This window comes from Tiliqua scincoides, chromosome 1, assembly GCF_035046505.1.
Source record: "Tiliqua scincoides isolate rTilSci1 chromosome 1, rTilSci1.hap2, whole genome shotgun sequence".
Taxonomy (NCBI): domain Eukaryota; kingdom Metazoa; phylum Chordata; class Lepidosauria; order Squamata; family Scincidae; genus Tiliqua; species Tiliqua scincoides.
The window spans coordinates 23644093-23667299 of NC_089821.1; the positions used below are offsets into that span (position 1 = coordinate 23644093).

A 23207-nucleotide genomic window follows, 5' to 3' on the forward strand; every position below is an offset into this window, starting at 1 on the left:
GTAGCAGACAGTGCTGCTGCTGGGTCAGTGCGCAGTCTCCAGGCAGGCAGGCAAGGGCTTGTGACCCCACAACTTAGCATTTGCAACCCAGTGGAGTCCCAACCCCAAGGTTGAAGACCACTGCTCTAATACGTTCATAAGCAGTTTCTCAGATCATTCATAAGGCAGGTGGTACCTTTTTGGGACATGGGACCATTTATTTGATTTTCTCTGTAAACTGCTTTGTGAACTTTTTGTTGAATAGGGGCATATATATTCTTAATAATACTAATAATAATTGTCATTAGAACAAAATAGCCTATAATCTGAAAATCCAATGCCTGGAGAATTCCACCACTGGTGCCACCACTAATTATGACTAACCTCCACCACTAACCTCCTTTTATCTGAGTTTTTATAGGGGTACCCAGTAGAACCCTCTGGAGAAAATACAAACCAAGAAAAGAAATTCCCAAACACAAAGAGAGAGACTATGATCAACAGAAAACATCTGATGTTTCTGAAGAACATGTTCTACATTTTCACAGATGCAGGACATTCAGAAAATGTGAAAAGTAGTAGCAAGTTAATTTAAGAATTTATATCTCACCTTTCCCCCACATTTAAGAGCACTCAAGGTGGTTTACAACCTAAAACCATTATTAATTACATTAAAATAATATTAAATATTAAGCATAAAAATGATTAAAACATTAAAACAGAAGAAACTCCAAGATCACATAAAACTAATAATAGTTTAATAGTTTTAATAAATCAAACTATTAAAACAAAGTTATTAAAATTCCATCTCATTAAAAACGCCAGCCTAGAATGTCATTCAAAAACCTTGAATAAAAAGGTCTTGATGCCCTGTTGAAAGATCTTGAGAGAGGGAGCCAATCTCAGGGGGAGGGAATTCCACAAAAGAGCCATCACCAAGAAAGCCCTATTTCTCACCGCTATTCCCTTAATTTCTGCTGGTGGCAGCTCAGTCAGAAGAGCCCTCTCTGATGACCTGAGAGGACGGTAATATGGAAATATAATTTGAGGGGGTCCCTCAAATACCCTGGATCCAAGCCATACAAGGTTTTAAAAGTCAAAACTTTGAATTGAGCCTGGAAATGAACCGGCAGCCAGTGTGGTCATCAAAACAACGGCCTGATTGAGTCAAACCAACAACCACATGGCGGCTGCATTTTCTGCACTAGTTGCAGTTTCCAGACAGTTTTCAAAGGCAGCCCCATGCAGAGCATGCTGTAGTAATCTAATCTAGATGTCACTAGGGCATGGGTCACTGTGACCAGGTATGAGCAACCCAGGTATGGTTCCAGCTGGCAAAATAGTCGAAGTTGAGTAAAGTCTCCCCTAACCTTTGTTCATTCAAGTTCTAGACATCAAAACTCAAGATACAGATTACTGGATTTATTTATGTATAAAAAGGACTCACCTCCATTTTTGCCCACTGTTCTGAAGCATCGCCAGAAGGTCCTTAAAAAGGATGCCCTATTATGGGGTGTTGCTTGGACAAAGCTGAACTCTCTGAATAAAATGTGAGTTCCTTGACGAACACTGTTAAAGCTACAGAGAGAGAGAGAGAGAGAGAGAGAGAGAGAGAGAGTTAAAGCATCAGAGTCTGTTGCAGCAAGAGGAGGCTGAAACCAATAAGAACCAGCATGGTTCCTGAAAAGACCCCAAAGGTAGAGAACGGTTTTTTTGTGATAACGAAATAAAAGCACAGAACACCAGTGATGTCACTAGGATTCGTGTCACCCAGTGCGGGAGGCCTGCGCATCACCCCATGCAGTGGGTGGGGCAACACCCCAGGTGGTGGGCGTGGTGATGTGCCATCGCCCTGCCCCCACTGGTTTTTTGGCTGTACCTTTTTATAGAACACAGATATTTCAGTGTGGTTTGTTTCATTGCATTCTGCATGAAATTACACATTGATTGATATATAACATGATGGTATTATTCCTCCAAACTCTGATTTTAGTGATTTTGAAAACTTGTAGAGTCTAACAGACACACACCCCTGTGTCAACTTACTAACACATTATTGCAGCAGTTTTCAAACTTTTAGCACTGGGACCCACTTTTTAGAATGACAATCTGTCCAGGACCCATTGGAAGTGATGTCATGGCCAGAAGTGACATCATCAAGCAAATTAAAATAAATTATAAATAATTAAATTAAAATAAAAGAAATAATTAAATAAGGGGGGGCCAGTCCTGTTCCACCAAGTGAATCTACTCTGAAGTAAGTCCTATTGTGGTCAATGGGGCTTACTCTCAGGAAAGTGTGGGTAGAATTGCAGCCTGTGAGCCCAATCTTATGCATGTCTACTCAGAAGTAAGTCCCATTAGGGGGGTTAGGATTGGGCCATAACAGAATGAGATGCAAACTGTAAAAGTCCTTGTTTCAAATCACACCTTGAATATAAATTCACTGAGTGGCTTTTAGCAAGCCACTTTCTTTCAGCCTCAGCCATCTTCCCATAAGGCAGCCATCTTCCCAACTCGGGGGGAGTTTGAACCACAGTAAGTCTTGGTGGGGATGGGGGCGCGATCGCTCCACTTTCACTTCTGTTGAGCTGGGGAGCCCGGCAGATGCTCATGCAGGGCTCCCCACACCCCAGGACAGCTGCTGCAGGGACTGGTGAGTGCATCCCACTTCCCATAGCCCTGTTAGCTGCTCACTGCCCCCGCCCTGCATTACGATGCCCCAAACTGAAAACCACTGCCATATGGGAATAACCTTACAGCACAAACCTATGCATGTTTAGTCAGACATAAGGCCCACCATGTTCAATGGGGCTTATTCCCAGGAAAACACATATAGGACTGCATACTTATTAAACTGGGTTGGATGTCAGGATTACTGGGATGTGAAGAGCTCTGAGGAAATACCACATCAGTTCCAAAATGGTACTGATTATTATGCCACATTATTTTTGCACCTTATTATTCCTGCTAGTGTGGTATTTTGCTGAAAGCAAAGAAACACAAAGTGATGACATTTCCAGATTATTCAGCTCGGGATGGTGGTATCATTGGTCATTATACAAACTACACTTACCCAGCAACTTCTAAGTCATGTCCTTTGCATAAACTATGTCATTCTACAAGTCACAGCATAATAAAAGTCATGCCCAAGGAGTTTAGAATGCTTTGGCAGAATTACCAAATTTATGGTATTTATTTCAAACTATATTCTCAGAATCATTTTCCAAGAAATTAAATATACCATAATTAAATATTTTCTTTGGTGGCTACTGTAGATATGGAATATTTGCAAATACAGACAATGCTAAAAACGGAAACTCATTCATTTTATTTTTCATTTTGTCCTACATATCCCATCTTTCTATAACAAAACTGCACTCAAATGAACTTGAAATGTCATAAGATGGCAACCCCAGCGTAAAACCTCCTGATTTTAGAAATGGGTTATGTCAGAATGCCAGATGCAAGGGAGGGCACCAGGATGAGGTCTCTTGTTATCTGGTGTGCTCCCTGGGGCATTTGGTGGGCCACTGTGAGATACAGGAAGCTGGACTAGATGGGCCTATGGCCTGATCCAGTGGGGCTGTTCTTATGTTCTTATGAAGGCTGGTGAGCACACAGCTGTTTGTGTTTGTCCATAAGTCACTCTAGGACAAGATTTGATTGAGAGCAGACCCCTGGTTCCTTGAATGTGTGACTAATGTCAAATCAAAATTTCCAAAATAAGGCACACTTTGAAGTTAGGCTATTGTCTATAGAGTTGTAATGTCCAAAATGAGGCACATCTGTTATGCTCTATAGAGCTGTGATGTTTTTGAGAGTCAGGAAGAATCCTTTGAAATAAGGGCCATCTGGTAACCTGACAACTTTACTTCCAGAGTCTATTGCTCTATTACAAAGCTTCAATATCTGAGCCGTGAACACTGCAGGGCAATGTCATTTAATAAGTCTTTTGGTATCTGATGCAGTTTCTTCTTTGTTTCTTTTCAGAAGGATCTTAGAAGTCAGCAATATCAAGTTTCATGAATGTTTGAAAGTGCCCCTCTAAGATGCTATTAAAAGTTCAACATGCAAATTAAACAGAAACGACAATACAGTACAAATAAAATGAAAAGCAGAAACACAATAAAAGTCCCTTAAATAAAAGTGGATTCGTCTGGGCCTGCTCCTGCACTTCTTTTAAGCATGGCAAATGTTTCAAATCCTCTAGAGAGATCATGAAAACATTCCCTTAGGACAGCAGCTTAGTGAGTCTCCTGTGAGAGAGTTAATGAAAAGATTTATGCTTTAGCTGAAGGAAGAGCTTCTCCATAGGAAGCTTCTCCACAATAACTGAAATCTATTGGGTAATTGGAAAACCTTCTAAGGCTACAATCCTATACACTTTCCTGGAAGTTAGCCCCAGTGAACAAAATGGGACTTACTTTAGAGTAGACATGCATAGGATTGTGCTGCAAGTTTTTTAGTATTCCATAGCATATAATACATTTTAAAAAAATCTAATACGCCAACAACTTAATTATATGTAGAGTTCCCTCCAAAAAACTTCCAATAATCCTTTTTTGCAAGACAAATGGTTAGCCAAGAAGTTTCTGGAACCTCACTCACATTAATGAATGGATGACTTGAAAAAGAAAGTTAAATTTTTGCCTAGGGTCCTGGAAAGTCTCTCTTTGGACATACTACCACCAAGTACACACGCTTTCCAGGGACTATTCTGAATATGCTAAACATGTTGTTCATTCATCCAGCAACACATCGAAGCAAGAGCAAGATTTTTCAGGATAAAATTGAATTTTGATTGTCCCCTTCCCCTAGCTTCAATTATGTGTTATTTTAGGCAAATAATGCTGGATGATTACTTTTATAATTATCAGATACTGTTAGTATTGTACAAATCAGAGAAAGACATGAGTTGTAACATGGTGGAAGATGACAAGATAAAGAGACAACCAGAATCAAACTACAATGCCCCAAAGGCCTGATTCAAAGCTCAGTAAAGTCAATTCAAAACAAACAAAAAAAGCTTTAGTTCATTTCACCAAATTTTGAATCAAATTCCAGAAAAATGAAAGTCACAGACTACTATAGCTCTGTATTTAAAAGCAGATAGTTATAAAATTACTTTAATATCTGATTATCTCAACATTACTACTTTATTGCTATTATCTAGGCTTCATAGTGCCGAAAAGAATCTCTTAAAGAAACTGTCACAATACATGCTACCAAAAAAACAAAAAACAAGGGGGGGGGGAAACAAGGTCCAATCTGCATCTCTGCCCCTTCTGTAGATTTAACTATGTAATTTTTAATAGCAAATGTGTACTAGTACAGTTGATCACAACAAATTACGTGCCTGGGCTGGTAACCATCAGATGCTAGTTTTACATGGCCAAGTTCACCAACTGATCTACATGGTGATTGCTCCATGGACTTGCACTCCTTCCCTTCTCTCCTCTTGCATGTGAAACCCACCCACCCTCTTCATTTTCTGAACTAGCATTACATACACAATGGTGATTACTGACTTCTAAGCCCTGTATGATTTAGCAGTTTATGATGCAATATCTTTTGGGGAAGGCTCTCCCCTGTGTGTCACCATTCAGTGATTGGTGTGCATGCAGGACAGAGCTTCTCTGCAACAGTCCCCATAAGCAGAAATCCACAGAGTGTTTGGAATCCTCCCCCCTCCTTTTTTGGATTTTATATACTCAAGACCCAACTCTTGCCACAGCTCTTGGTTTGTGAGTTGTTCCCACATCTGGAGTGCTGTTGGGGTTTGTTAGCCTGTTTTGGTCTCTCTGCTATTTTAAATTGTTGAATTTGACTTTTATTGTAAATTGTTTCTATATTTTGTTAGCCATCTTGGGGTAGTTTAGTGAAAGGTTGAAAAGAAATGAAAAGAAACAAAACAAATCTGCATCAGGACCTTTGCTAATCATAGTAAAGTTCAAATGCCATTTGCAATGATGGTTAGAACCAGGTTTGAACTTAGCAAACATGCAATGTAGTGCAGATGTACAGTTAACCATGGTGAGCTTTGAAAACTAAAGGTAAGGAGAACAAATGAGCTGGCTGATCCACTACAGATTCATCCTCTCTTCCTTCTAATTGATCATCTACCTGGCCAAACAACACTATTGCACCTCTCTAATCCACATCAGTACTAGGAATCCTCAGCACCTCTCTCTTACCTTTAATTACCTGCTCTACCCCATCCCTCTCACTCTCTGCCCAAGGCTTGCTTCTTCAATACCAAAACTGAAACTATCCATTCTGATCTTGCCTCCTCTGTCTCTCCCTCAGCACTTTCCCTTGGGTCACTTGATGAGATGACTGAGCAGGGATTTGAACCTGGATCTTCCAGGTCTGATTCCCAAACTACTACACCATCTTGGCTCTCTATCCAACTTTCCAGAGCTGATAAAGCCTTGTCAACGGTGCATATGCTGCACCCTGTGGTGGTGCTGGGAGTCATGGAGGCCTCCTCAAGGTAAAGGAATGTTTGTTCTTTACCTCCGTACTGTATTGCAGCTGCATCAGCACTGGAAAGTTGGACAGGACTGGGCCTTTACATACTATGAATTCTCTACTATGGCAATGTAATATATCTCAGCCTTTACTATATACGCTTTTCTAAAGCCAAGAAGGTGGTAGACTGTTCAGTTCTCACCTATATGGAAGCAGACAGGGTCCTAGATTTGATCAATAAACACAGTCACTGACTGCTAATCAAACAAACTCAGCTATAGCTATTGTAGGACATGGACATCTAAATCTAGAGTAAAGATTTACTTTATCTAGTAAAACTGATGAGAATGTATAGTATTAATCATGACAAGATGATGCAAGCACATTTTGTGATCTTAAGGGATTTCAACATGGTAACTAAGTACTGTAAAACATTTTCAACAAAACATTTTCAAATTGAGCAACAGGGTTTCTAACATCTGTCAGTGGTTACTTGTTTCAAATCCTGACAATAATGTTACTTTCCAGAATGGGTCAATGGTTATGTTTTGTGGTATTGTGATTTAAAGAACATGATTGTTTTGATGGTTTCCTATTCGTTATGCAGTTAATTGGATATGCATGCTAATTGGACTAAGACAAGGGCCTCCAAACTTTGGCCTGTGGTCCACTGCAATATGCATTCTAGGTGCAGCACGGCATGGCACCGTGGGGGCAAAGCCTTACTATTCCTGTGTGCGGCACCTAGTTTTTGCACCATGTGATCACTGAGCTGCAGCCGTGCACCCCAGGCAGCTCAGGATTGGGCTATCAATGCTTTATTCTTACTTGCTTCAATATATAGTTCACCTGATCTGATCCAGATGGATCACACAAACTCTTCAACTGCTGAATGTTAAATATATGGCTATCTGTGCTTATTTTCCCAATACAGACAGGAAATGTGTACAAGTGGATCCACTTTATTCATGGATTCAGAACTTGTGGATTTGACCCACTGCAGGTTCCAAACCAGTGGTTGGAGGACCCACTAAGAACCTCCTGGACGTGACTGACGGACACGCCCAAACTCTACAGGCCTCAGAACTGTCCTGGACACAACTGGAACAAGGTTCTGGTTTGTATGGAGGCCCTATGGGACCACAACTTGCAGATTTAATTAACCATGGGTTTCGGTATCCACAAAGGTCTGGGAATGGAACTCCCACAGATACCGAGGTCTAACCTGTAGGTAACTGGTATGTGTTTTCTCATACTCTTCCTGTCTTGTTCTATTAGAGCACTTTACATTTATCTCAAAGGGCTTCACATTATCTCAGTACTCCTTCCAAAAACTCGGACATTATTATTATTATTCCCATACTACAGATTTTTCCCATAATACAGATTCTGCAGCGTAGGGGAAGGTACTCAGACTGGTAGAGGATTATACAGAGCCATCTAATGTACATTAGTGATGATGGGAGATTTGAACCTCAGATTTCAAAGTTCATATTCCTAACTAGCTCACTCTAGTTCAAATCTCAATTCATTCACAAATGTGCCAGACTGCTTTAGACTAGCCACCATCAACCTTTATTAATTAATTAAATAGATAAACCTGTTACCCCCCCCCCCCCAGACTCCAATATGGGAACAATTCCACAAGTCAATCTCACAGGATTGTTGCAAAGCCTGCTGAAATAAAATTAAGCATTTTGATCAATTGTAATATGCTGTATAAATGCTAAGTAATAGAGAAGCTCTGCTACATAAGGTGAGATTAGGTTCTAGGTGTCTGTAAGCTGTTTTGTTCTCAAGTTCAACAGTGCTATTATTGGTAGCAAACATGTTGTAAAATACAAAAAAATATTTATTTACAGTACACCTACAGCACCTTGAAAAGTGGGCTAAGAGGGTTTGCTGGCTCTGGACCTGAATGAATAAGATAGGGAATGTTTGGAAAGGCTGAGAATGGGTGCCAATGCCATCCATGAACATATGGCCAGACATGCTTGTATCTTGAACGTTCTTAAGTTGAATGTTCTTATTAAATTAGGCGAGCTTCTGTATTATTATTGACAGCAACTAAGCATCACTGTTACTTGCCAAGTAAAGCTGCAATGCCTCCGTAACAAGTAGCTGAACATCATTTGCTGGACAAATACGATTTCTCAGCCTAAAAGCTTAAAATACTGCTTGCTGTTTTCTGCATTAGATGGTATCAACTGGGAATACAGGCAGCTGAAAAATTAAGAAAAACTAGCAGACTTCACTAAGCATAGGAATTAGACACAAGGAAATTAGTTGAAAGGGAACCACTGCAGGGGCAGGGAAGGAGGAGCAGAAAAGGGCAGAGACTTTAATGTACGCAGACATGCCAAGTCTTGATTTTCCATAGATTGGCTAAAAGCTTGAAGCCTAGTACGTAGCATCAATAGCAGTTAATAATAAACAAGGTCCTGATTAAGAAGATTTGGCCTAAGGGAGATGTTAGTGTGCCTTGCACACTGCTCAAACAGTGTGTTTGCTTTTGTTAAAGGTGAATTCTTCTATCCTATGACAAACATACAAAGCCTGAAAATCTCTAGTTTGCCTTCAAAGGATGTGACTGCAACAATAAGCAATACTAATGCAGTAAAAATTTATGCAGAAACTAATTCCCTTTAAGGTTCTTGCTTTCACTCTTCTTACCCGACAGCCTACAAAGAATGGGCTGCATCATGTGACCTTCCACGCAACTCCCATGTGGCATTCTGTACCACCATTAGTACCACAGGACCCCAGACTGGGAAGCAGAAAAGAAACATAAGAACATAAGAACAGCCCCACTGGATCAGGCCATAGGCCCATCTAGTCCAGCTTCCTGTATCTCACAGCGGCCCACCAAATGCCCCAGGGAGCACACCAGATAACAAGAGACCTCATCCTGGTGCTCTCCCCTACATCTGGCATTCTGACTTAACCCATTCCTAAAATCAGGAGGTTGCGCATACACATCATGGCTTGTATCCCATAATGGATTTTTCCTCCAGAAACTCGTCCAATTCCCTTTTAAAGGCGTCTAGGCTAGACGCCAGCACCACATCCTGTGGCAAGGAGTTCCACAGACCGACCACGCGCTGAGTAAAGAAATATTTTCTTTTGTCTGTCCTAACCCGCCCAACACTCAATTTTAGTGGATGTCCCCTGGTTCTGGTATTATGTGAGAGTGTAAAGAGCATCTCCCTATCCACTCTGTCCATCCCCTGCATAATTTTGTATGTCTCAATCATGTCCCCCCTCAAGCGTCTCTTTTCTAGGCTGAAGAGGCCCAAACGCCGTAGCCTTTCCTCATAAGGAAGGTGCCCCAGCCCCGTAATCATCTTAGTCGCTCTCTTTTGCACCTTTTCCATTTCCACTATGTCTTTTTTGAGATGCGGCGACCAGAACTGGACACAATACTCCAGGTGTGGCCTTACCATAGATTTGTACAACGGCATTATAATACTAACCGTTTTGTTCTCAATACCCTTCCTAATGATCCCAAGCATAGAATTGGCCTTCTTCACTGCCGCCGCACATTGGGTCGACACTTTCATCGACCTGTCCACCACCACCCCAAGATCTCTCTCCTGATCTGTCACAGACAGCTCAGAACCCATCAGCCTATATCTAAAGTTTTGATTTTTTGCCCCAATGTGCATGACTTTACACTTACCGACATTGAAGCGCATCTGCCATTTTGCTGCCCATTCTGCCAGTCTGGAGAGATCCTTCTGGAGCTCCTCACAATCACTTCTGGTCTTTACCACTCGGAAAAGTTTGGTGTCATCTGCAAACTTAGCCACTTCACTGCTCAACCCTGTCTCCAGGTCATTTATGAAGAGGTTGAAAAGCACCGGTCCCAGGACAGATCCTTGGGGCACACCGCTTTTCACCTCTCTCCATTGTGAAAATTGCCCATTGACACCCACTCTCTGCTTCCTGGCCTCCAACCAGTTCTCAATCCAGGAGAGGACCTGTCCTCTAATTCCCTGACTGTGGAGTTTTTTCAGTAGCCTTTGGTGAGGGACTGTGTCAAACGCCTTCTGAAAGTCCAGATATATAATGTCCACGGGTTCTCCCGCATCCACATGCCTGTTGACCTTTTCAAAGAATTCTATAAGGTTTGTGAGGCAAGACTTACCCTTACAGAAGCCATGCTGACTCTCCCTCAGCAAGGCCTGTTCGTCTATGTGTTTTGAGATCCTATCTTTGATGAGGCATTCCACCATCTTACCCGGTATAGATGTTAGGCTGACCGGCCTATAGTTTCCCGGGTCCCCCCTCTTTCCCTTTTTAAAAATAGGCGTGACATTTGCTATCCTCCAATCTTCTGGTACCGTGGCCGTTTTGAGGGACAAGTTGCATACCTTAGTCAAGAGATCTGCAACTTCATTCTTCAATTCCTTAATAACCCTTGGGTGGATGCCATCAGGGCCCGGTGACTTATTGATCTTTAATTTATCAATGAGGTCTGAAACATCTTCTCTTTTAACCTCCATCTGACTTAACTCCTCGGTTAGGAGGGGCCGTTCGGGCAGCGGTATCTGCCCGAGGTCTTCTGCCGTGAAGACAGATGCAAAGAACTCATTTAATTTCTCTGCCATCTCTAAGTCTCCTTTTATCTCCCCTTTCCCTCCCTCACCATCCAGAGGGCCAACCGCTTCTCTGGCGGGTTTCCTGCTTCTAACATATTTGAAGAAGCTTTTATTATTCCCCTTAACGTTGCTGGCCATGCGTTCCTCATAGTCTCGCTTGGCCTCCCCTATCACCTTCTTACATTTCTTTTGCCACAGTTTATGTTCCTTTTTATTCTCTTCATTAGGGCAAGACTTCCATTTACGGAAGGAAGCTTCCTTGCCCTTCACAGCCTCTCTAACTTGGCTGGTTAGCCATGCGGGCACTCTCCTGGATTTAGTGGAACCCTTCTTTCTTTGCGGTATACACCTCTGCTGGGCCTCTATTACTGTTGTTTTAAGCAGCCTCCATGCACTCTGGAGAGACTGGACTCTTTTTACCCTCCCTTTCAACCTCCTTCTAACCAGCCTCCTCATTTGAGGGAAGTCCGCCCGTCGGAAGTCAAGGGTTTTTGTTAGAGATTTGCCTGGTATTCTTCCCCCAACGTGCACGTCAAAACGGATCGCAGCATGATCACTGTTCCCCAATGGCTCAGTAACGTTTACATCTCTAACCAGGTCCTGCGTACCGCACAAAATTAAATCCAGAGTCACCTGTCCTCTGGTGGGCTCCGTGACTAGCTGATCTAAGCCACAGTCATTTAGCACGTCAAGAAATCTGGTTTCCTTATCGTGACCAGAACACAAATTGACCCAGTCAATATGAGGATAATTGAAGTCCCCCATGATTACAACCCTGTCCTTCCTTGTCACCTCCCTGATCTGTTTCCTCATTTCAAGGTCCCCATCAGATTTCTGGTCTGGAGGACGATAGCACACCCCCAGTATTACATCGCTGCACAAGCCTGGTAATTTAACCCACAGAGATTCTACGGTGGAGTCGGACCCACCTTCAATCTCTACTTTGCTGGATTCTATCCCTTCCTTAACATAAAGGGCCACCCCACCTCCAACACGCCCCTGCCTGTCCCTCCAACACGCCCCTGCCTGTCCCTCCTGTAGAGTTTATAGCCCGGGATTGCGGTATCCCACTGATTCTCCGCATTCCACCAGGTTTCCGTTATGCCCACTATGTCAATATTTTCCCTTGTCACCAGACAAGAAGCAGCACAGGGCTACAGAGGAGCATCCAAGCCACTAAGGGCGCAATCCTAACTGGCACTTATGCTGGCATAGGTGCCCCAGGAGGGTTGCAAATGTGCCGTAAAGCATGTTTGTGCCTCCGTGGGAGGAAGTTACATCGGTGCATCTAGATGCGTCGACGCACGGAGGCCAGCAGAATTCTCCGCGGTGGCTTCCACACCGCCACTTGTGTCAGTGCACCCGTGCCGACCCAAGCAGCGAAGGCAGGCATGGGGGGCATGGAGGAGGCAGGAGGGAGGCATTTCTGGGCGGGGAGGGCAGACGATGGGTGGCCCCAGGGGCGGGCGGGCGCACAGGGAGCTGGGGGCGGGGCTCGGATCCAGCAGTTATGCAGGATCCCAATCCCCGTCCCAGGGAGAATGGAGCGGCTTCAAGCAGCTCCGCTCTCCTCGGACTTGCGCCCCCTCCAGAGGTGGCACAGGACTGAGGAGACCCATGGGGCGAACAGCCCTTACCCAGGGGTAAGGAGAAGAGCTTCTCCTTGGCTCTGGCTGAGCTGCTGCAGCCAACAAATCTGCATTGGATCCAGCGCAGGTTTGGATTGCGCCATAAGCTACATTAGATGCTCATAAAAGCCAGTGCAAGTAGGCAAACAGGCCATATGAAAACCCCAAATGGAGGACCTCATACACTTCACAGCATTTTATCAGCATTCCACAAGTCAACTTGCTTCAACCCACCCCTCAATACAATATTCTTTCTTCATATTACTTAGATTAAAAGGTAACCTGAGTATTATTTTTCAAACAAAAGCACTTTCCCTATAGGAATATTAAATGAATCCTGAAATTTATACAGTGGAAATGCATTTCCTATTAAACCGATGAGCTAGGACCCACTAGTCAGAAAAATCAGTTCTAGTTTCTAAGAAATATGGCACCCATCCTTAAAATTGTACGTGTTTCCTTTTCCATAGGTGCTGCACAGTCATCCAGAGGCAAGTCCTTTTCAAAGCAAAGGTTATGACCACTCCTTAAGCTGCAGATCCTCCTTGTGAAGAAAAAGGCTTCGTGCTGCTTGGACCTCCTCAAGACTATGGAGACAGGCAAATTAGCACATTAAACTAAAGTTACCATGGACACTATTCCTGACTTGTCTACTTGCACTAGCAATTAAAATTAAAGCCCTCATTAGTACTCTAATATACTTCAAGCACTTTCATTTCAAAGCTTTTGCTGGGTGGATGGGCAATCCCTTCAATAGCAATAGTTGCCTTTCACATCACAGTAGTGGGAGACTGCTGGAGGGGGGGGTGGAGGAAAGAGGCAGGATCCAGGCTAACTTCAGCAATTGTGAAAGGCCTTTTTACAGTACTGCAGGCATCAGCAGAGAAATGCCTGTGCTGTACTTACATCCTTTGCCTTGACATGCTCCACAGAAGCCAAATCAGAGAGAAATCTTCTTAGGATGCCAGCACTGGGAAAGACGTGCCTTGCAGCATACTTGCTCTACGCTTGTGGGATGGGCACGTGAACATGCAAGAAGGAGAGAAGATGGAGGACAAGGCAGCAACAAAGCCAAAGCTCCCCGAGAAGGATGCGGCAGGAATGCTAGTACTCAGGTGCTGCTTCGTGCAACAGAGACAGCTCTCAATAGAGCATTGTCTTTTGTGCAATTACATTCCGGCAGCTTGCCAGGGTTCAGAAACTTTCAAGCACTCTTTTGAAATCTTGGACTTCTAAATAGGTTGTAAAAGTCTTAGGATGCTATGGTAACACCCGAATAGAAATGAACTACACTGGTTGCCCTATGCCTGCTGGGAACAGGCAGAGAGAACCTTGTGTTCCAAGGTAGGACAGAAGGTCTGGCAAGACCTTAGCCCCCAATCCACAGCAGGCACCCCCTTTGGCTACTGATGCAAAGCTCTGTATTCATTTACACACATATATCTCCTGTGAAAGGTTCATTGGGGAAGGTGTTAATTTTCACAATGGAGAGAGGTGAAAAGCAGTGTGCCCCAAGGATCTGTCCTGGGACCGGTGCTTTTCAACCTCTTCATAAATGCCCTGGAAACAGGGTTGAGCAGTGAAGTGGCTAAGTTTGCAGACGACACCAAACTTTTCCAGGTGGTGAAGACCAGAAGTGATTGTGAGGCGCTCCAGAAGGATCTCTCCAGACTGGCTAAATAGGCAGCAAAATGGCAGATGCGCTTCAATGTCAGTAAGTGTAAGGTCATGCACATTGGGGCAAAAAATCAAAACTTCACATATAGGCTAATAGGTTCTGAGCTGTCTGTGAAAGATCAGGAGAGAGATCTTGGGGTTGTGGTGGACAGGTCGATGAAAGCGTCGACTCAATGTGCGGTGGCAGTGAAGAAGGCCAAGTCTATGCTTGGGATCATTAGAAAAGGTACTGAGAACAAAACCGCTAATATTATAATGCCGTTGTTCAAATCTATGGTAAGGCCACACCTGGAGTACTGTGTCTAGTTCTGGTCGCCACATCTCCAAAAGGATATAGTGGAAATGGAAAAGGTGCAAAAGAGAGCAACTAAGATGATTACTGGGCTGGGGCACCTTCCTTATGAGGAAAGGCTACGGCGTTTGGGCCTCTTCAGTCTAGAAAGGAGATGCCTGAGGGGGGACATGATTGAGACATACAAAATCATGCATGGGAAGGATAAAGTGGATAGAGAGATGCTCTTTACACTCTCACACAACACCAGAACCAGGGGACATCCATGAAAATTGAGTATTGGGAGAGTTAGGACAGACAAAAGAAAATATTTCTTTACTCAGCGTGTGGTTGGTCTGTGGAACTCCTTGCCACAGGATGTGTTGATGGCATCTGGCCTGGTTGCCTTTAAAGGGGGATTGGACAACTTTCTGGAGGAAAAATCCATTACTGGTTACAAGCCATGATGTGCACGTACAACCTCCTGATTTTAGCAATGGGCTATGTCAGAATGCCAGATGCAAGGGAGGGCACCAGGATGCAGGTCTTTTGTTATCTGGTGTGCTCCCTGGGGCATTTGGTGGAGCCACTGTGAGATACAGGAAGCTGGACTAGATGGGCCTATGGCCTGATTAAGTGGGGCTGTTCTTATGTTCTTAAGTGATCTGGGGCTTCTTAACTCACATTGTTTTTCATTGTTCTGAGGTTCACTTTATGCATTACACTCTCCAAAAAGGAGATACCCTCCATAGAGGAAAACACATGATGTTTTGTTGCAATGTACCAAGAGCAGCAAGACCTTTTTTCCTGCATTTTATCAGCTGTTTAGTCCATGTAGCCGCAACAGGGGAGTGGGGAATATACACAACTATCTCTATAGGAATATACTAAGAGCCCAATCCTATCCAATTTTCCAGCACTGACACGATTGTGCCAAAGGGGTGTGCACTGCATTCTGTGGCAGGGGGACAGTCATGGAGGTCTCCTCAAGGTAAGGAAACATTTATTCACTTACTTCACGGCTGCATTGCAGCTGCATTGGTGCTGGAAAGTTGGATAGGATTGGGCCCTAAGAAGTCGGAAGTAGGAATGTTTTCTTTACTTCACACTTATATGAAACTATGAAAAAATCTTTAAACTATGTTTAACCGTTTATTGTTTATTTTAATATGTTTATTCCTCTGCTAACTGAGTAAGAGGCACTTTTTCAAGTGGGTGCTCCTCTTTTTTTAGCAGGGGAAGAGTAACTGGCCCTCCTCACCCCAGCAGTGTCTTTTCTAGTGGCTACCTGCTGGTGTTCTTTTGCATCTTTTTAGATTGTGAGCCCTATTGGGACAGGGAGCCATTTAGTTATTTGATTTTTCCCTGTAAACCGCTTTGTGAACTTTTAGTTGAAAAGCAGTATATAAATACTGTTAATAATAATAATAATAATAATAATAATAATAATAATAATAATAATAATAATAATAATAACCGTTTTAAACTGAACAAAGGTGATGAATAGGGAACTGCCACAGGGAACAAACTGTGTTTACAGAATGCTTGAAAGCCGCATTTTTTCAGGGATTGCTTTGTCACGTAAAGGAGGCAGGTCTGAAATTAATAACCACGCACTATACAAAGGAAAAAGTAGCAATAAGATAGTTGCAATAGCACTCCAGTGAAGAGATCTAAGTAAGCAATAAGTGCAAACATATGCACACTAGCTTTCTTAATTACTAAAAGTGCATTTGATTGCCAAGCATATTGGGGGACTAGAATATTTTTTCAGCCACTTCTATTATAGGAGAGCAAGGCAAGAAACAAAACAGAAATCCCCAGTCTGCTGTATCTAGCATTCCCTCCAGTTTTTCACTACAGATCTCAAAAACTGGAAGAAAAAATAGCCTTTTAATGCAATTTACAGTTTTTAAATAAATACAAAGACATTGACAGCAGCAATAAAGACATTGCAGTAGCTTCTGGCTCTTTTACAGTTATCTTCTTTAATAGTAACAATCAATTGGGAAGCTGTCATTAATGTTTTGTGACACTTCAGAACTAGTCTTTAGGAAGAAGGTGAAGCCTTCAGATACACCACTGTCCAATTACCTAGCCACAGTTATGCAAATAGGAGCAGCCTGTGAACTTGTGAGATTTCTTTCCCCACACACCTTTTCAGTTTCAGAGCTAACAATGGGTAGTTTATACCAGATTCAGTATTTCTTTAACCATGGTTTGCATTAAACCCCAGTTTTGCAATCACCGTTAGAACTGGGTTTTCAAATTATGATTTCGTTGAACCATGGTTAGTGTTAAAAAAGAAAATCACACACATGTATGGAAACCTGAAGGCCTTCTGTTCTGCCAAGGTCTACTTCTCTTACAAATAAAGGCCTAATCCTATCCAACTTTCCAATGCCCATGCAGCCATGCCAAGGGGACACACACTGCATCTGGAGGGGGCAGCCACGAAGGCCTCCTCAAGGTAAGGGAACACTTGTTCCCTTACTTCAGGGCTGCATTGTGACTACATTGGTGCTGAAAAGTTGGATAGGATTGGGCCCTTGGGCATACAAAATTGTTTGAGCCCCACCACCAGTGTCTCATGCCTCTCTCCCCCATTTCTAGGTTGTGAAATATTGTTCTAATACAGAGTTACAGCTACAGCTTTACAGTTACTGCATATGTAGGCTATTTTTCAACATTAAACAATACAGATAAGAGTGTGGTCTATTACTCACAATTCCTTTTAGTTCTTCTTTTCTTGCCTACTCTGTATTAGGCCAACAGATACAACAGGGAACTAGGCCAGTTATTTAATGCCCTGATTTCTCAAATAAAAGCTTGCACTATTTTCCTGTGTTGAATTATTGGACCACTATATTTAAGAACAAAAGAAAGAAAGAAACAAAGAAAAAGAGAGACTTTTAAAAACAACAGAAGCCTTTTGATTAGAGTAGCACAGTACAGGCTGCTGTAATTCAAGCTGGCCATTCTTATGTGGCAGGAATTAAGAACTCCCCCCGCCAGGCAGAGCCCTATTAAGAAACAATGGCTGTTTGAAAAGGATAAGCAAGCTGATATGGATATAATAGGCCACATATAGCGTCTCCTTTCTACTCTGAAATAAAGCATTTTAGAGTTATGAGTTGGGAAATCCAGTATGCTGGAGATAGCAAGGCTATCATATAAAAGGCTAAGTACCCAAGGAGAAGAGCTTGGAGGTAGCTCAAGGAGAAGCAAAGAGTCATTCACAAGAACACATCAACAGTTCAGAATTAGTGTTCTCAAATGTTATGTGCCATTCCATGTAGCCCACATCACTGCAACACTGTGTAACTGGCATAGACACCCAGCATTCTACAGGGGTACCAGAGCTGAAAACTCATTGTAGCAAAATGGTGAGAAAAGTGAAAGATTATTAGATCATCTAATGATCATTGATAGTTCTGGGAAAGCAGAGACAAAATTAAATTGCATTGCATTTCCCAAGAGTATCAACTTGCTCTGGTTTTCGTTTTCGTTTTAAGTGCTGTTATGGCCCAAGTCACAAAGACACTTAACCCTCCATTCTATGCTTCATTGAATATGGGACTGAATAAAGGTTCTATTACACATGCACAAGTTGAGGCATGTACAACTTTATGCCTCTGTTTCCCTCAGCTGAAGGAATGCAATGAAGGTGACATTAACCTATTGGACAGAATGAGAATACATATGTGCCGTATATTTGCCTTATTTGAAAGGCCCTCAAAGGCCAGTAGTGCCTTCTCTGGGAAAAGATTATTAACAGGAAACTATTAAATGACAGTTTTCTTTCAAGCAAGTGACGGAGAAAGAAAGGACTCTTGCATTGTTACACAGGTGAAAAAACTGTTACCGCCACCATTTTGTAATACAACACAGTGAGACAGATCTCCCCAGGGACAGAGCCAATTATAACATTCTTCCACATAAACATATATTAAAAACATTGTGCTGAAGTGCAAATCCAAGCGGAGGAAAGACCCATGAGCAAGAGTAAACAAGAATTCTTACATTTACAAACAATGCCTGCAAAACCTGTATGGATTCTGCATGTGATATTTTTCACATTTATTTCTCCACAAGAAAAAAATATGACATTGGGATCAGTCTTCAATTTCCTGATGTGTATATCTCACAATGGCAGAATGGCCAGTATTTAAAGGGAATTCCCATATTCAGTCGAAAACCTCAGATAATTTCTTTAACAAACATAACTTATGCTATATCGCTCAAGGCCGCGTTGTGATCTCCACCTGTTAGAGTTCTTTTTGAATAACACATTACATAGTTAGAAAGCAGGTAAAATAGATGTTTCAATAATGCTCAGAGCCTGAAGAACGGAAAATGCAGCTCAATAGAGACCAAATGTCCTGCCAAATATGACTTTGGAGATTGTATCTGTGAAACATCAAACAAGGCTAAACAGGACACTATAACCCAGAACATGGGAGGTTGCTTGAGGTTTTATCTAGAATCAATACAAGATTAGAACCTTTGCCCTGGCTGTATAGGCAATGTGGCTATCCACACAAAACAACAGTAAATCCAGGTATGCCATTATGTGTTCCTCAACAATGGGACTGTCATGTTTATGGGCCTTTTTACTAATTCAGTTTCTTTATGTGTACGCCTCAGCTGCTTTAAAAGCACACATACAAATATACAGTAACCCCCATATCTACGGGTCCCATATCTGTGGTTTCACAAATCTAGGTTCTCACTGTCTGCTTCCTTTTCCAAAGCATAAGGAAGAAAAGGCTGCCTTTTGCAAAATGTTTGCAAATGAAGAGAGGTGAATCATGAGCACAATGGGGGGAATTTGAGTAGGGTCTGCTACTATCTGTGGTTTTGGGTATTCTTAGCGGCAGCAGGAACACACTCCCCACCCTGTGGATACTGAGGATGCCTGAATTAGATGCTTTCACATTACTCTGTGTCACATTTACACTTTAGGGTGCACTTAAAAAAAACAAAAACTTGCAGGAAGACCTGGAGAAATGGAATGTTCAAGAAGTGCACAGATGCTTTGGCAGTTCTTGATGGTGTTGGGGCAGGGGGCAATTTGTACTTTGCATTAAATTCACCCTCTAAACAAAAGGTGCAAGACTGTTTAAATCCTGGAGCCTGGAAGCACAGCTCACTAAGAAGCTGTGATTTTCTATATCATATTCCTCATGATACAAAAACTATGGCAAGAGCGACCTCCCTACTGGAGGCAGCACCAAAGAAAACATGGCTCAAATACATTGGCAACCAGCATTTGACCATCATCAAGGCAAGAAATATCTCCAACAAATGCCAAGAGTGAAAGTGTGTCATGAATGACACAAGGAACTCAGAGGCACCTAGAGAGGCATATTGGCTGGGAGGACAACCTGCTCTCCAAGCGCCAGCTAAGGACTGAAGAAGATGATACAGAAAAAAAGGCTTGCTAATGTACTTCCTTTCAAATATTCAATTTGAACATTGCCCTAGAGTGGTGCACCTCTGCAGGAGAATCCCTGGTTTTCATGCAATACTGCCATTACTTATGCAAGCACTAAACTTCTTGTGGTTCTCCTAGTGGTTGGGGATGATTTGGAAAACACAACATTCACTTATAAGGAGAAAGTTACCCTTAAAAAAAATGAGAGGGGAGGGGGAATGAAAGGAAAGAGGAACAAGGTTTAAGTGATTTTTCATTGTGATGCTGGAAGAGTTGTAGAATTGGCCAAAAGTGGGAATTTGGTACCAACATGTATGTATTTTTGAGAATGGATACCCTGCTTTTTTCTCAAAGAGGCTTCAGAGCAGCTTACAACTATTTTTAAAACAAAACTGATATATAGTGCCTGTCCCAGAAACTACCACGGAATATCTGCATCTGTTTCGGGGTGGTGGTGGCAAGGAGAGCTATTATCTAACAAAGATAGTGCTGAGCAAAAAGATCAACTAATCCATGCGTGCCTCTATAAAAAGAAAGGGGTGCATTCTCGAGAGGAATGACCTGCACATTTCACTTCATCATGTGCACAGTCTCCTTTGTCTGCTAGTCATGGGATACAATTCATAGAAGCAAGACAAATTAACAACGCCTGAGCCCAATTGAACAGTGGAGGTCCCACGTGCACACACTCATAAAAGGAACTGCTTGCATATTAAGTATCCCCAACTGCATATGAATCATATGGGACAGAGAGGGAAAGACGTTTACATTATATAGCAAATATACTATTTTTCTTTTGGCCCACTTACACACACACACATGTACAAACATCCTCTAATAGCTCACACTTCCCGATGCCATTAAATAAATTGCCAACGTTTCACATAAAACATATTGTTTTGGGGAAGGTCAAATAAAAGCTCCTGTTGTGATGAAGATCAGTTAAGTCCCGTCATCTCTAAAGTGAGAACAGCAACATATCTCAGACTTATTACAAGGGTGCACAAAAGAAATATGCAAAGCAAATTCATAAAAAAAGTAACCACAAAACTGGAGGAATTTTGTGGTCATAGTTAACATTCATGGTTAACTGATGCGCACAGGTTAACTTTTCTTGTTTTTAATCTATTCTCCTGTTCTGACAAGCACTTGCTATCCTAGGCTGCCTGAGCTTGTGATAAAGTATGAGATAAATGTGCATTATAATATTAAACTGACTTCAGACAGCTATTCTGCTGCTACAGGCTTGGCCCCCTTTATAGAAAACTTTTTAATATACTACATTTTTGCTATAATCACTTCTACAGAACACTCTATTAATTTTTACAACAACCAATGTCTTATGTATTGGCAACCTTCAGTCTCGAAAGACTATGGTATCGCGCTCTGAAAGGTGGTTCTGGCACAGCGTCTAGTGTGGCTGAAAAGGCCAATCCGGGAGTGACAATCCCTTCCACACCGGGAGCAAGTGCAGTCTGTCCCTGGTCTGTCTCCCTGGCTATGGGCCTTCCTTCTTTGCCTCTTAGCCTCAGACTGTTGGCCAAGTGTCTCTTCAAACTGGGAAAGGCCATGCTGCACAGCCTGCCTCCAAGCGGGCCGCTCAGAGGCCAGGGTTTCCCACTTGTTGAGGTCCATCCCTAAGGCCTTCAGATCCCTCTTGCAGATGTCCTTGTATCGCAGCTGTGGTCTACCTGTAGGGCGCATTATTGATCTTCCTACTTGTATCATCCATCATTTAGGAACAGAAAAAGTTTTTCATATGCCTAGATCAGCCATTTTCAACCTTTTCAGCTCACGGCACACTGTCAAGGCACTAAAATTGTCAAGGCAAACTCCCAGTTTTTTACTTACATTAAATTACTATATTAAAATTAATTTTTAATTAATATAATTAATACAATTAAATCATTACATGACAAAGGGCACAATCCTAACCAGGTCTACTCAGAAGTAAGTCCTATTTTGTTCAGTGGGGCTTACTCTCAGGAAAGTGTGGTTAGGATTGCAGCCAAAGACGGGGAGGGGGGACACTGGGGGGAATGTGCCTGTGGGACTTACTTCTGAGTAGACATGCCTAGGATTGGGCTTTCAATTGCACTCTTTTTTCTCAAATACAGGAACAGGCAATTGGCACTTCCCTTTCCTCCTCTCCCCCACCCCACCCCCTCCCACAGGGAAATTCCCCCATTTCATAATTGCAGTTAGCACCTCTCCTACTGTCCCGCACCTCACTTGTCTGCATCTTCCAAAGGTCCAGAATCACTTGCCTCACATTCTCCCCCCCCCCCACTGCCTGCTCCTGCAGCCAATGCCCCTCCTCTGAAAGGCAAAGGCAAGGCAGGGAGGGTCACTTTGGGGTGCTGCAGGCAACTGTGGCAAGGACTTCCGTGGACCCTCAGCCAGTCCATTCTTAGGCTGGTGGCCTCAGCAGACTCACTGGCTTCCTACCTGCTTGCCTGCCCCTGGCTCCCTCCTTTTCACTCCACCCAGACCTCCTCCAGGCTTTTCTGGTTGCCCAATCAGCAGGCAGGGCAGACAAGGGACTTGATACCCAATCCTAGGCGTGTCTACTCAGAAGTAAGCCCCATAATAGTTAACGGGGCTTACTCCCAGGTAAAGTAGGATGGGGTTGCAGCCTTTCTCTTGCTCACAGCAGGAGATGCAAAGCAACCAGGGCTGCTCCTTTTTCACCGCTGCCGCGTGAGAGTCAAAGCATCAGCTTCTCCCTCGCGTGGCTGCTGCCTGCCTCCTCTGGCCCTGCAGCACACCTGAGGCTGCCTCGTGGCACACTAGTGTGCCACGGCACAGTGGTTGAAAACCACTGGCCTAGATATTGATAACAGGACTGTATGCATCCATTCAGTTATGCCGGTGTCCCACCCAGAGGCAAAGCTCTAGGAGAATTTACATTTTTTGCAAATTTTCATCTAATGGACAGTACCTATCCATGGAAAGGGTAATATTAATTTTCCAATTCCATCAGAAAATCTCTAGTCTTAGAGAACTGCCCCGTGTTCAGATGTCACCTCTGCCCCCAACACAGTGAATGAATGACCTTTAGCAAGCCATCGTTCTTCTCTTAGTTATATCACTTCAGCTCCAAAATTGGAATACTGTCCTGTCTTCTTACAGGACTATAG

The 23207-nt window shown here is 42.9% G+C and overlaps 1 protein-coding gene across 1 annotated transcript in view; it reads right to left on the reverse strand.

Annotated features, from left to right (window-relative positions):
- CSTPP1 (centriolar satellite-associated tubulin polyglutamylase complex regulator 1) overlaps window positions 1-23207 on the reverse strand; it is a 152467-nt gene that overhangs the window by 89968 nt on the left and 39292 nt on the right. The window contains exon 3 of the mRNA XM_066633984.1: window positions 1427-1557. Coding sequence (XP_066490081.1) covers window positions 1427-1557 — 131 coding nt within the window. The remainder of the gene's footprint in view (window positions 1-1426; window positions 1558-23207) is intronic.